At 53.3% G+C, this 13,864-nt stretch overlaps 1 protein-coding gene across 6 annotated transcripts in view; it reads left to right on the top strand.

Moving 5' to 3' along the window:
• AFAP1 (actin filament associated protein 1) overlaps positions 1-13,864 on the top strand; it is a 148,430-nt gene that overhangs the window by 41,620 nt on the left and 92,946 nt on the right. Inside the window, exon 1 of one of the 6 annotated variants that reach the window (XM_047847313.1) lies at positions 9,626-9,998. The exons of 2 other annotated variants lie outside the window; for them this stretch is intronic. In XM_047847313.1, coding sequence (XP_047703269.1) covers positions 9,979-9,998 — 20 coding nt within the window. In that variant the 5' untranslated portion in view covers positions 9,626-9,978. Of the gene's footprint in view, positions 1-9,625; positions 10,265-13,864 lie in introns of those variants that run through there. 3 more of the 6 variants (XM_047847308.1, XM_047847310.1, XM_047847312.1) reach the window with 3 other exon arrangements.

Genomic DNA, 13,864 nt, shown 5'->3' with positions numbered 1-13,864 from the left:
CCCTGTAAGATGTGCTGACCGGTTGGGTGAGAGGCTTCGTGGGTTTTGGCCTGAGTGACTGGAGGGCCGGCGACGCCATTACCAAGATGGGGAAGGGCCAGCAGGAGCCCTCGGGCCAGGGGGTCGGTGGCTGGTGGCAGGGCTAAGACTGAGGTCCAAGCCCAGAGGCCCTGGAGTGCGGGGGGGCAGGGGGAGAGGCGGGGAGGAGCAGAAAGCAAGACCGCAAAGAACATGAGCAATTCACATAGGATTAGCTGATTTGGTTCACAAGCAAAGAGGCCACAAAGGTGTAGAGCGTCTCCCGCTCACTCCTGCGGGACGGGGCCTGCCCGTGTCACACGGTGTCCACCACTGTGGACAGCAGCTGCCTCACATCGGCAGGTACACTGAGCTCCCTCTCATGTCCCGGTTCTCCTAATGCACCATCCGTGTCCCCTGGCCTTCGCTTTCACAGCTGTTTGTCACCACCCTGTCCCCTGCGCCCGAGTGTCTCCTGCATCGATCCCATCTCTCCGGCATTCCTCAGGAAGGCTGGATTCAGCTCTGTTTCCCCACAGAGGGCAGCTGGAAGTGTGGACGGGGTCTCAGCTCAAGACGGGAATTTAGGGGCCATGACAAATGGTAGTTAGATTCATGGAGTCGGAGGAAATCACCCGGATGAGTGTGATGATGAGGGAAAAAGCCCCGGGTCCAGGAAGATGCGTGGCAGTAGCGGAGGAGGCCCGTCAACCGAAGGGAAGGAAGAGGTATCTCGGGAAACACAGGAGAAACCGTGTCCAGAGGGTGGGCGATGGGGGTGTGGTCAGATGCCATCCCGTCGATGAAGTGAGGACAGATGTCACTGTGACTCCATGGGAGCCGGTCTGGGGTGGGGGCGGCGGGACGTGGGAGCCCAGCACAGTGGGGAGGAAGGGAGTTGGGGGCGGTGTAGACCCCTCTTTGGAGGGAGCTGGTGGATTAAGTAAGGTTTCCTCTAGATGGTTTGTCACGATGGCGTGAGCAGGACTTAGTTCATTCTGTATCCTCTGGATCCTCATCCTGGGGGGCGGGTTAACATCCTACACCCGGAAAACTAAATGTGTGTTAGAAATCTCTGAATTGTGGCTTATGCTGTATTTTGGACACTGTGAAGGACATGTTTTCCTGCAGTAATAGGGCCCTTTGCATCGACTTTGAAAAGAACTACTTCGAAGAGGGACACACACTTTCACGCGGAAATGGTAACGTGATGGCATAGTTTTCTGCTTTACTGAAGCCAGGATTACTGGGCTGGGGTTCCTGAAGTTGCTGGTACTTTTATGAGGTTGCTGTGGTCACTCTGTCACTTGCGAGCCTTGTGTCTTCGAGCGACTTACCCTTCCAGGAAGTCCTTTCCTCTTCTGTGAAATAACGTCTCCGCAGATTCTACCGTCATTTAAAGCAGCGTTATGACGTGTTGGAAGAGGGGTTCTCACTAGGTTGGGGGGGGCTCTCGTGACCTCTACAGGGGAGGTGAGGCTTGGTGTCTCCGGGCAGACTACGGTTTACTGAGGCCGGACTGCGTAGCCGCTGCTCCGTTGTAGGCAAGTTGCTATCGTCTCGTTTAATCCTTGTACCTGCCCTTTAAAGCAGAGATTAAACTTTACAAAATGCTCTTTAACAGATAATTACACTGATGATGGTGATGGTAGCGGTCACGGCTTGCTCACGGCTTATCTGGTGCTAAATGTTTCACCAGGCATATCTCAGCAGAGCCCTGGTGGCGAGGCCCCGTCCTTCCTTCCCATTCTGCAGAGGGAGGAGCGGTGATGTCGCCGTGTGCTCGAGGCCACAGCTCGGAGGTGGGGGAGTGGAATTTCGAGCCAGTGGCTTCAACTCCGGAGTCCGCTGGTTCTGTGTGTGACCACGATTTCGTCATTGCATTTTGTCAGAACCCGAATCTCATGTGTCCTGGGAGCTGGCAGCTCCAGACCCTGAGAAGCTATTGTGAGGCCAACCGTCTCCTTTAATTGACTTCCATTGACATACAGACATATGTCACCCAGCCTTTGGTGCCCACCGGCCCTCCCCATCCACACGGGCGCGGTGGGGGCCCCATCTGCCAGGGGGTAGGGGCAGGGCGACAGATGGCCTTTCAGTCTGCTTTCCCCGCAGACAGACCCGTCGGCCCCGCGCTCCCCGTGCGGTCTGAGCCTCGGTTCTGCTTCTGCTGTCAGGAGCCCCAGAGGAGCACAGAGGGACCCGGATGGAGGTAGAGCCCGCGGCCTTGGCCCTTCGCGATGACCAGACGATAGGACCAAATTCACCCGAAGCCCTAAAGCCAGCTTCTCCGCTGCTGGGCTGCTCCCTCACTGTGAGTCAGGTTTCCATGCGGGGCAAGAGCAGTTGTGGGGGCAGGTGACTCGGGTGCACGTCACGTTCAGCCGGTGTCCCTGTGAGGCCGGCTCCACACTGGCAGCAGGAAGACGTGAGCCTCAGAAGCGGATTCGGTCTTCCATTTCCGATTGTGTTTCAGCTCTTGGCAGACTTGCCTCACAAGTCCTTGCCCTGGGGGCGCCCGGGGGGCTCCGTAGGTTGAGCTTCTGACTTTAGCTCAGGTCACGATCTCACAGCTCATGAGTTCGAGCCCCGCGTCAGGCTCTGCTGACAGCTCGGAGCCCGGAGCCTCCTTCAGAGTCTGTGTCTCCTTCTCTCTCTGCGCCTCCCCTGGTTGCACTCTTTCTCTCTCTCTCTTAAAAATAAACATTAAAACAAAACCAAATCCAAACCGAACCCTTGCCCTGTCGCGACCGCCTCTGCAGTGTTGGGATCGTATGATGGCCCTTGGCTTTCAGGCTCGCTTTTCTGGACCTCATTTCCCTGAACCCCCTTCCCACGTGGCGAAGATTTTAGGCTTTAGGCTCCCGTAGCCACCCCCGTGGACCAGGGGTGAGTGGGCGTGGCTGGGTGCCAACCGAACTGTGTGCAAACAGAGGCTTCGGGCCAGATTGGGCCCGCGGTGGGTTTGTCCCCACTGAGAGGCGGGAGGCTGCAGTTCGAGCTGTGCTACCAAGTCTTTTCAGTCTGGTTGGACCTGGCCGTTCGGAGCCTAGCCACAGGCCAAACGTGTCTTTGGGGGCGTCGTTCCTGGGCTAACCTTCCTGGGCTAACCGTCCCCTCTCCTGATGACTTTGCTGGAGGCTTGAATCCAGTTTGTGGTGAGCGTCCCGCCCCGCTCGTGGGTGGGAGGAGGCTTCACTGCAGCAACGCTGTCCCGATTTCTTCCAGGAGCCCTGCTGCCGGCCGGCCGGTTGGTCTACTGGGTCTGCAGACTCAGTGAGGGCCGGGTTCGGGCCCGGCGGGACCGGACCCAGCAGGATCGCGGCACCTGGGAGCTCCTTAGGAACGCAGCCCCGCGGGGCCCCCTTACCTGCGGAATTAGAATCTGCATTTCCACAGGAACACCCCCCCCCCCCCCCCCCCCGGCAGAGTGAGAGTTCCAGTCTGGAGGACAGGGAGGAAGCATTTTAAAAATACTTTTATCTCTGGTTTTTTAATATTAAAATATAATTCTGCAACATGAGAGCTGTGAAGGCAACTCTGTGTCTTTACAGACACGAGAGTCATCACGGACTGTTATTTTCCTGACAGAGAGGGGCTGTCCGGCCCGCTAATGCAGAGTGGCGTAGAAAGTTCTAGACTAGCGAAACAATACGAGGCAGAAGTTACTGCCCCCCCTCCCCCCTGGGGCGTCACTGGGCACACTGCCTTGCTCTCTCGTGCCTCAGTCTCTCCTGTATAATACGAGCCGTGGATGGCAGCCAGCGTTTGACTAAAGCTCCCCCTGGTTGCGAGAATTCTATTTGGTCTTTTTCTGGCGTGCGCTTTGATCCTGCCCCCTGCCCCTGCCGTCCATTCCCCGTCCTCACACGTGCCCTCTCCTCCCTTCCCGCTTTTGACCGAGGACTGCGTTTCGGGCACAGCTGGCGGGGCCAGGGGAGCCATCTGAAATGCGTGGTCACCGTAGAGCTGCAGAAGCGGTGTAGGGAAGAGCTTGAATTCGGGGAGGACCGCTTCGAGTTTGTGGGAGGTGAGCCGGCTTTGCCCGGTGGGCACGTCTGGAGTCTGAGGGCGCTGTCCTCGGTGTCCTGGGGCCCTGCCTCCCAATGTCCGCGGGTCGTCCAAAGCCGCGTCTCAGATGACTCAGGTAAGTGTGGCTGCAGGGCTCGGACCATCTAGCCGGAAGCGAAAAAGGTGGAGCTTAGGAGGAAACATCCCTTGTCTCCGTTCCTGGAAACGTGGGCTCTTGCAGCTGGCGTGGGCCTCCCTCTCCCTCCGCCTGCCCTTCTCCCACCGCCCGGGGAGAGCGAGGTCTGCGAGCAGCTTCCCCACTCTGGAACCTCCTAGCCGCCCCTCCCCCACGAACCCTCTGTCCCGGCAGTCACTGGGGACATCTGCAGGGCCTTGGGCTCTCTGAGCTGGCAGCTGGTGGCTGCCTCGTGGGCCAGAGGCTCATCTTTCATTCTGTGTGGAGAGGCCTCGGGGTCTTTTAAAGCGAAGCTTCTGCATTCGGAGGTGGTGCCCGGCCTCTTCTGTGCCCTGAGTTAGCACCGTCCCCGCAGGTTGTGGAGGTAGGGTTGTTTCAGAGAAAGAGAACCTTCTGGGCAACTAGACTCTTCTGTCGGTCCTTTCTGTGCTCTTGGCCCGAAAGTCCCTGCTCCTCCCCTAGCTTCAGCGTCTGTGTTCATAAAACCATAGTATTAAGGGCGCCTGGGTGGCTAGGGTGATTCAGCATCTGACTCTGATTCAGCCCAGGTCATGATCCCAGGGTCGTGGGATCGAGCCCTACTTTGGGCTCCATGCTAAGTATGGAGCCTGCTTGGGATTCTCTGACCTTCTCTCTCTCTGTCTCTGTCTCTCTCACTCTCCTTCTTCCCCTCCCTCTGCTCATGTTCTCTCTCTGTCTCTCTCAAAATAAATAAAACTTAAAAAAAAAAAAAAACAAACCACCCCGCATAGTATCAGGTGAGATACTGCCCAGCTTTAGGAGCCTCTCCCTGAAGAGGGAACCGAGTCAGCGGGGAGACAGATGTGCCCAGAGAGGGTGGGTGGGCTCCGTACCTCGCTGCCTGCCCCTGGAACTCTGTGAGGAGGCAGCGGCTGGCGGGGGAGGCGGGCGCCCGCGCCCCTGCACCTGGCCCGGCCCTGCCTCCCCGCAGGTGCGCGGGGACCGGGCTTCACGCGGGCCCCTCCATGCTTGCTGGACAGGGGCGGCTGTGCGCCGCTTTTCGCGGAGCCTTGACCTCCTGCTGGAGGGCTTCGTACGTGAGCAGGAACCTCTCGCCCCTGGGGGAAGGCAGAGCTGGCGAGGGTGCGGGCTGTCCCCTGGCCCCTGCAGCCGTGTCGGCCGTGACCCCTCCGAACCTGGTCGGCCTCAGCAGTGGCCTGGGAGAGAATAAAGCCTTCGCTTGTTTGAGTCGGACCCGGCTTACGAGTTCAGTCTGCCTTTCTTTCCCCTTTTGTTTGTTTTTGTTCCTTCCGTGGACTAGAAGGAGAACGCATTCGTGAATGAAGTTCCGAGCAGCTGTATGGTGATGAAGACACAGCTCCGTTCCCCGGAACTTTCTGAGTCTCTGCGCCTGTGGTTAGGAGCCCTGTTTCCCTCCTTAGGAGACTGGAATTAGCCCTTGCTGTGCCGAGCCAGTCCATGCTCCTGTTCCCTCTCTGCCGTGCGGCAGAATCTCTTCACATCCCATTTACCTCGGTTTTCTCCCGTTTGTCTGGCATTATCAGATTCAGTGTGCAGAGTATCTCCTGTGGGGTCTTTTTCTCTGACCTTGAACTCTGTGCCTGTCACGTGATCAGCCCGCCCCGCCCTGGTTGGAGCCCCGCCAATCCGGAATCCAGCAGGACGGGTCCATCGCCCACTCAGACCAGGGCAACCCGTCCCCACCCCCCCCCCCCCCCCCCCCCCCCCGCTTTCTGTCACTTTGCTTTGCTGGTCCTAGAATTGCATGAAAATGGAATCGTGTAGTGTGCCTCTTTGTGCTTCCTTCACAAGTGGCGCAAATGGATAGTTGGTTTCTTTTGATTGCGACCAAATACTCTGTTGTGTGAACGCGTCATGGTTTATCTGGGTATTTGCTAATGATCTCTAGGCCAAGGGCAGCATTTGGCTGTTCTGAGCGAAGCCGCTAACGTTTGTGTGCAGACACGCGCGGTGGATTTATCGGACCCCACGGGAGATGCACGTTTCACTTTAGGAGAAGCTGCCAGACTGTTCTCTGGAGTGGCTGCACCACGGAGCCTCCTTCCAGGAAAGTGCCAGTGCGCCACGCGCTCGCGGTTTTGTCTGTGCCTGATGCCGCCAGTCTTGCGAGCTCTGGTCATCGTGCTGCACGTAGAGGCGTGTCCTGTCGTGATTTTAACTAGCTTCACCCCGGTGACTGGTGGTGCCCACGTCTCACTGGCCGTTTGTGTCTTTTGTGCGTGTGGGGCTGTCGGACTCCTCTGTTGTTTATTGTTAGGTTCTCTGGACGTTCTGAGGAGTCAGTCTGTTGTGCTTTGTCAAACGTGCACTGCAAGTATTTTCTCAGTGATGCCTTTCAAAAGCCCAACTTACTGAGTTCTAAATGTTACGTTAGTACTTTGTGTTCTCCCGAGAGCTCCTGGGCTACTCCAAAGTCCTAAATAATTACTGGCACGTTTTCTTTTCTATTTCTAGATAGTTTGTGGTTTTCCTTTTTATCTGCAGGCCTCTGATCCATTTGAATGTTCATTTTCGTAGACAGTTTGATGCAGGGGATGAAAGTCACTCTTCCATGGGACACCCACTTGCTCAGAACCATTTGTTCCGAAGACCGTTCTTTCCCCATTGAAGTGACTTGGCATCCTTGTCTGAGACCAGTTGGCCATCGTGTGGGACTTTGCTCTGTTTCACTGTCCCTCCTAACAGCAGTACCGCATGGGCTCGGTTGCTGTGGGCTGGCAGTTAAGTCTCGAAGCTCGCTGAAGTCCCTCAACATGGTTTTTCTCTCCTCAGTGTTTGGCTATTCTTGTTTGTTTCATTTTCATGTACTTTAGATTCAGCATCTTTTTTTTTTTTTTTTCTCTCTCCTCTTTGCAAAAGCTGCTGGGACCTTGTTTGGGATTGTGTTGAGTCTCTGGAATATCTTGGGGGATAATTGCTGAATTAACGACAGAGTCTTGCACTCTGCGATATGGTGTTTCTCCTTTTATTTAGATTTGCGTTCAGTTTTCTGAGCAGCGTCTCGTAGTGGACAGTTTATACGTCTTCCACAACACTTTGTTCAACTCAGGTATTTCTTATATTTCAAGGCCATTATAAATGGAATGAGTTTTTTTTTTTTTTTCTTTCTTTCACTTTTCAGTTGTTCCTTGCTAGGGAGCATCTGATTATTTTGCAGAGAAACTGGCAGGAGAGTAGACGGATGAGGGGCCTAAGCACAGGCCGGAGTGGTCGCCGTCCCCTGGGATGATCTGGGAAGGGTCTGCAGAGCGAGGTGGTGCTTGGTTTCACCCACAGAAATCTTGCTTGGGAGAGAAGTTGAGTGCTGGGGCAGGTGTATTGCAGAACACATGAGCCAAGGTCAGAGGAAGGAACACAAGAATGTTCTGGAAAGAATGAGCAGTAGCTGGATCTGGCCGCACGGAAGCACACACAGGCAGAGTGTGGAAGGTGATCCATCTGTGAGGACGCTGGGGCCACACTGGCAAAGGGTTGGCTGCTGGACAAGGCTCAGCTTCGCTCAGGGGGCGCTAGGGTGTTTGTGAGTGGGCGACATGGAGCCATTCTTCATTCATTCATTCATTCACAGATTGTGTGATATACCTGAAACTAATATAGTGTTATGTAGTTATACCTCAATAAGTAAAAAAAAAAATTGTGATAAAATTGACCATTTTAACCCTTTTCAAGAATAGAAATCAGTGGCATTAAACACACCCGCACTGTTGTGGATCACCGCCCTCCGTCTCCAGAACTTTCCCACCTTCCCACACTGACGCCCTGCCCCCATTAAACACTACCTCCCCTCCCCTCCCCTCCCCCGGCCCCTGGCGCCCCCCCCCCCCCCCCCCCCCCCGCACTCTGTCTGTGGATCTGAATACCCTAAGGACCTCATCGGAGTGGATTTCTACAGTATTTGCCCTTCGGTCACTGGTTTATTTCACTTAGCACGGTGTCGTCCGTGTGGTGGCAGGTGTCCGGATTGGATTCCCTTCCTTTTTGAGGCTGAATAATATTCTGTTCTGATGGCCCACACTTGGTTTATCTGTTCCTCCGTCGATGGACACTTGGGTGGCTTCACCTTTGGGCCACTGTGAATACAGAACCATTCTTAAGGGCAGAGGACCTCAGAGATGAAGCAGGGATCTGGAGCTAGAAAATGTGACGTACAATTGTTGGCTGGATGCTTTGTTCACAGTGCCTGTCCTCATTTCTGGCTCTTTTTCCCTAACTTGAGTGTAAGAGACCATGTTTGTGTTACTTACTATTGTACACCCCACACTTAGGTTACCCAAGTATCTGTGCCATGAGGTTGTTTTTTTTTTTTTTAGTAACTATGTGAAATATAGTGCAGTGAATAGAGCACATTCCCTTCTCCATCCTCCCAGGGCTGTCGTTCAGATCCCCTGCCCCGTGGGCCTGTTTGTGCAGTGGTCTCACTATCCAGTTCCTCCTGGATGCTGCTGTCAGAGCCACCTTTGCAGACGTGGGGATCTTCCAATGCCACCTTTTGTGAAAACCTGCGACTCTCCCTTTCATAGAATAAAGGATCGCGAGTCCAAATGTTTATCTGCTGCTCTCCGTCGTGAACCGTTGGAAGTCGGGGCTTGCTGTTACTTCTGAGTCCGATGTCTTGCGCGTGGTCGGTGTTTCACAACTCACTACTGAAATCAGTTTCTATTCCGTAGAATGCAAATACCGTGCTCTCAATATCATACTGGAACCTTTGCTAGCAACCAGCTTGCTTTTATCTGGTCTCTCCTACCAGCCTAGGAATAGGGCTTCAGGGGGTCAGATTACATGTATTATTATGATTGTGGAAGACAGCTCCAGATCTAGGTTTTGCTCCTCCTTTGCATTCTACAAAATCATAGAAGGATATTTCCTTCAGCGCTTTATTTTTTCTCCATGTGTTAATCCGACTTTTATGATGATTGCAAGAATATGCTGTGGATTTTTACATCGGTCCCTTGGGGGGCTTTTTGCTGGCTCACTCTGACCAGAAAGGAAGCGTCTCAGGACTTAGAATATATATGCATGCACTTACTCTTGTAGAAATGCAAGCTTTCCTCTGGGAGGTTGACAAATCTTATAAGGATCAGTTCTCGGTCGATGCTGAAACTGGGCCCTGACTGCCAGGGCTGCAGACCCGAGAGAGTGACAAGTAGCAACTTTATTTACTTTGACTTTTCAGAATCAAATTAAACGAGCCTGAATGGAATTCCCCTGAAGTCCCAGGCTTTTATTTATAGCCTTCTTTGGATCTCCAGCCGTCTCGCGAGGCACATAACTGTTGTTACCCCTGCGCTGTAGGGCAGGTCACCGGGAGCCCAAGACGTTTGGTCGGGTCCCGCATCCGGTCATCCGGATCGTGGTCGTCTGAGTCGTGAGGAATTTTGGACGTGGTCTAGCTGAGGCGAACTGGCCAGGCAGACCGCGTCCGAGGCTATGCTGCTTTTCCTGAGGTTTCTCAGATCGACCTTTCGGCAGCCCGTTGAGATTATCTGCGGGGGCCTGTGGAAAGATTTGCCAGAGTCTGCACGAAGAGTCCTCACCGTAACCCTATAAGGGAAAATATCTGTGCTGTGCTGGAGCGTCGGCTCCTCTGCTCCAGCGCCACACAAGCCCCGTCCCTCCCGAGCACGCTCCCGAGTCCTCCTGTCAGTGTCTCTGCTGACGGAGACGGGCGTCGACCTGGCGGAGACCGTGAAGCTGTCAGAATCATTCCTTCGCCACTTCTGATCGCGTGTCCTAAGAATAGCACGGAAGACATGGCTACCAGGAGAGGACGGTCCGTGGTATTTTTCTCTGCAGCTTTCTCTTCCACACGAATCTCAGGAGTTTTGTCCGCCATGGAGATGTAGAAACAAACGGGCGTGCGAATTCGCCAAGCACACTGTGCGCGTCCGTGGAGTCACGCGGCGGTCCCCGACGTGAGGCCGCCCGCTGCCCGCCGGGGCAGGCACACGGGTCCAGCCACCGCTCCTGCGTCAGGCGTGGACTCTGCCGAGGGCAGGCCTGCCCGGTGGGGACGGCGCTGTCTCGCAGGGCGGCCAGGTAAGGGAGGCGTGTGTAGGAAACCGTACCGTTTGCCGCAGTGTGAGGCAGAGTGGGGGAGTGGAGACGACGACTCTGGAAACAGCAGCAGGGGCTGGTTGAGATCTGATACAGTGTCGGGAAAAGTCACTTCTTAAGGAGGTCGGGGACAAGGGCCATTTTCTGAAAAGGGGGTTGCTCTCGGGACCAGCCATGGTTTAGAAACTGCTTCCTAACTGGAGCCTCAAATCCAGGGCACTGGTCCCGGGGCAGGGGGAGCCGTGGAGGTTCCGTGCAACAGGCTCCCCAGCGCTGCAGCGACCCAGCCTCTGGAGACGGTCAGCTCGGAGAGATGTGCGCCGCGGGAGGCAGGTGCGAGCCCTGCCTCATCTGTGCTGTTCTTTCCGGAGCCTCCCTGACGCCCGTTCTCTCGCGGCATCTGATTTTGAGTCCTAGTTAGAAAATCTTCTCCCAGGCCGGGGTTATAAAAGAATTCGCCTTCTGCTTCTTTGAGGACTTGAATGGCTTCGTCTTTGGTATTTTGATTCTCAGGTATCTTTGGAGTTTCTTCTGGTGTGTGATGTAAGTACTTAAATTTATCTTTTGTCTTCCTCCAAATGGCTGCCAGTTGTCCTGACTCCGGTTTGGGGGAGGGCCATCTTTTCCCCCTTTGTTTGCGATGCTTCCCGTATCAGGTGCCACATATCTGAACGCAGGCAGGTCCGTTTGTTGACTTTCTGTTCTGTTGTGTTGATCCACCTGGGAACATATGTGCCTGCATCACACCTTTTTAACGGTAGCAACCTTTAATAGAGGGTAGGGTCCGTCCTTCGTCATTGTTCTGAGACATCCCCGCATCCTCGCTGGTACATTAAATTGGTTGTGACCGTGGACAGAATTAACATCTTTCTGATGGTAAGTTGTCCTCTCCGAAGGCAAGGGGGCACTTTTCTGTTTGTTCAGATTTACTTCTTTGTCTTTCAGGAGTGCTTTCAGTTTTCCTCATGGAGGTTGTGCACGTTTCTTTTTAAGTTACTTTAAGTGTTCTACTTTCTGATTGCTTCTAAATGCTTGTTTGGTATAGAATTAACATGCAAAACTTTATTGAAAACTTTATCGGAGTTTTTTTATTATTTGTGGTAGTTCTATCATTGGTTATCTCGGGTTTTCCATGAATGATTTCACATCAGCTGCGGACAGAGATAATTTTGTTGTTTCATTTCCATTCGTAAGTCTCTAGTTGTCTGTCTTTTCTAATTGCTTTGGCTGGCGCTTCCAATAGAGTGTTAAACGTGGTGGAGGGAACAGGCCTCCTTGACTTGTTTCCAACCTTTCCGGGAATGCCTGAAGTCTTTCTCACTAAGTAGGTTCCTCTTCTTGCTTTGGTTTGTCTGTTAGTGTCTTAGGCCACTCGGGCTGCTATACCAGAGTAGCATAGACCAGGAGGCTTGTAAATAACCGACAGTAATCTCTCCCAGCCCTGGAGGCTGGGTGTCTGCGATCAGGGTTCCAGCATGGATGGGTTCTGGTGAGGATCCTCCTCTGGGCTGTAGACTGCCTGCTTTTCATCCTCACAGGGGAAAGGGGCAAGAGCGATCTGTGGGACCTCTTGTGTACCATTTTGTACCGGGCACCATTCCCCTTTGAGAAGGCTCCTCATGACTCATCACCTCCCAATGGCCCCACTTCTGGTACTATCACACTGGGCATTAGGTTTCAACATGAATTTGGGGGGAACATTTGGGGGGAACACAGACATTCATTTGGGGGGAACACAGACATTCAGCCTATAGGAGTTACTACACGTATTTTATCAAGCTAAGGAAGTATACATCAATTGCCATTCGTTGGTTTTTTAAAAAAAATTAGGAGTGAGTATTGAATTTTGTTGAATGCTTGTTCATGATCTATGGAGAGAATCACATGATCTCATTAGAGAAGATATTAATATGATGAATCATATTAGCATGTTTTCTAACACCGAGTCATCCTGGCATTGCTGCAATGAACCCCATTTGGTCATGGTGTGCTATTAATGTATTGTGTTGATTTCTGTTTGTTAATATTTTATTTAGGATTTTTGCATTGGGATTTGTAAGTAACGTTAGTCTTTCGGTTTTCTCTTTTTGCGCTATCTCTGCCGGGTTTAGGCATCGGTTTTGTACCAACTTCTAAAAAAGAAAGTATTTGAAAAATTTCTGTCTTTCCCCTCTGAAACAATTTGTGTAGTAAGGTTTGGCAGAATTCCCCTGTAAAACCATCTGGGCCTGGGGCTTGCATTTGTGGGGCTAATTCTTTGGCACGTTTCTCTGCTTCTTCTATGGAAAATTGGTCTGTGTATGCTTTCTAAGACAATCTGGTAAATTGTACTCCTTTCTGTGAACTTCTGTATTTCACCTACTTTTAAATGTATTTGCATAGAGTCGTATAGGACAGTGTTTCATGGCTTCTCTTAAGGGGAGGCAGATATTTAAGGACTTCATAGTTTCGGAAGGTAAGAAGTATGTGCGTGGTGTTTACCTACTCATCGATCCCATCGATCCCAGGTCGCACAGTGAACTAGGAAGATGAGCATACGCCAGGCGTAATGCCGCCAGCCGCCAGTTGTGAGGTACTTGGCTCTGCGCGTAGAGCCCCTCCTTTAACGCTCGTTACCACACTGAGATACATGATCAGCATCTCATGTGAAGGATGAGATCGTTTGGGGGACTTACTCACTGACCTAAGGTGACACGGCTAGGAAGGCTCGGAACGGGGCTGTGGATCTGATTTGTGTGGCCACCAACGCTGGGCTCCTTGTAAGCATTGGCAGGTGAGGAGGGCCAAGCAGAGACATGGACGGAGAGATTCTGGGAAGGGGGGTCAGGATGGATGGAATGACCAGGGTGTCTTCGCCGAGGAGGCGGGATGTGTGTTCCGCTCTAGAGGACTGGCAGTTTGGGGAGGGAGGGGGAGATGGCAGCAAGGTGATCGTGGGTGGGCTGGCCAGCAGCAGGCGGTGACCGTAGCTCCACCCGGTGAGAAGGACACGTGGAGCCTGGCAGGTCCGGGTGCCAGCTGGGGCTGGGCGCTGGGGCTGGGAAGGGGAGAGCCAGGGGCACTGGGGAAGTAGGGAGAAGCCCGTACCTGTTTGCAAGTGACCCTAGATAAGGGGAGTTACCCACGTCTAGTTTCCATGCAGTGGGTTAGAACTTGGGAGGGAAGAACCACATGAGAGGAGTCTGGGGTGAAAACTTAACACTGAAAAGACCCCCTTTGGGGCGCCTGGGTGGCTCAGTCGGCTGAGCGTCCGACTTCGGCTCAGGTCATGATCTTGCAGTTTGTGAGTTTGAGCCCCGCGTCGGGCTCCGTGCTGACAGCTCGGAGTCCGGAGCCTGCTTCGGATTCTGTGTCTCCCTCTCTGTCTGTCCCTTCCCCCTTCAGACACACACACTCTCTCTCAAAAATAAAAATATTAAAAAAAAAAAAAAAAAAAAGACCCCCCAGCCGCCATCGTGGTTGCCCGGAGACACTGACCATCACTGAGGGTGCAAACAGCACGGGTCTCGTATACGCCAGCGAAGCTTGCGGACCGAGGAGAATGTGGATGTGGCAGCGTGTGCAGTCTGCCGCCGTGACAAA

The sequence above is a fragment of the Prionailurus viverrinus genome, unplaced genomic scaffold (assembly GCF_022837055.1).
Source record: "Prionailurus viverrinus isolate Anna unplaced genomic scaffold, UM_Priviv_1.0 scaffold_45, whole genome shotgun sequence".
In the NCBI taxonomy this organism is placed as follows: domain Eukaryota; kingdom Metazoa; phylum Chordata; class Mammalia; order Carnivora; family Felidae; genus Prionailurus; species Prionailurus viverrinus.
The sequence above is the reverse complement of the archived record's forward strand: the minus strand, read 5'-3'. Positions and strand labels throughout refer to the sequence as shown.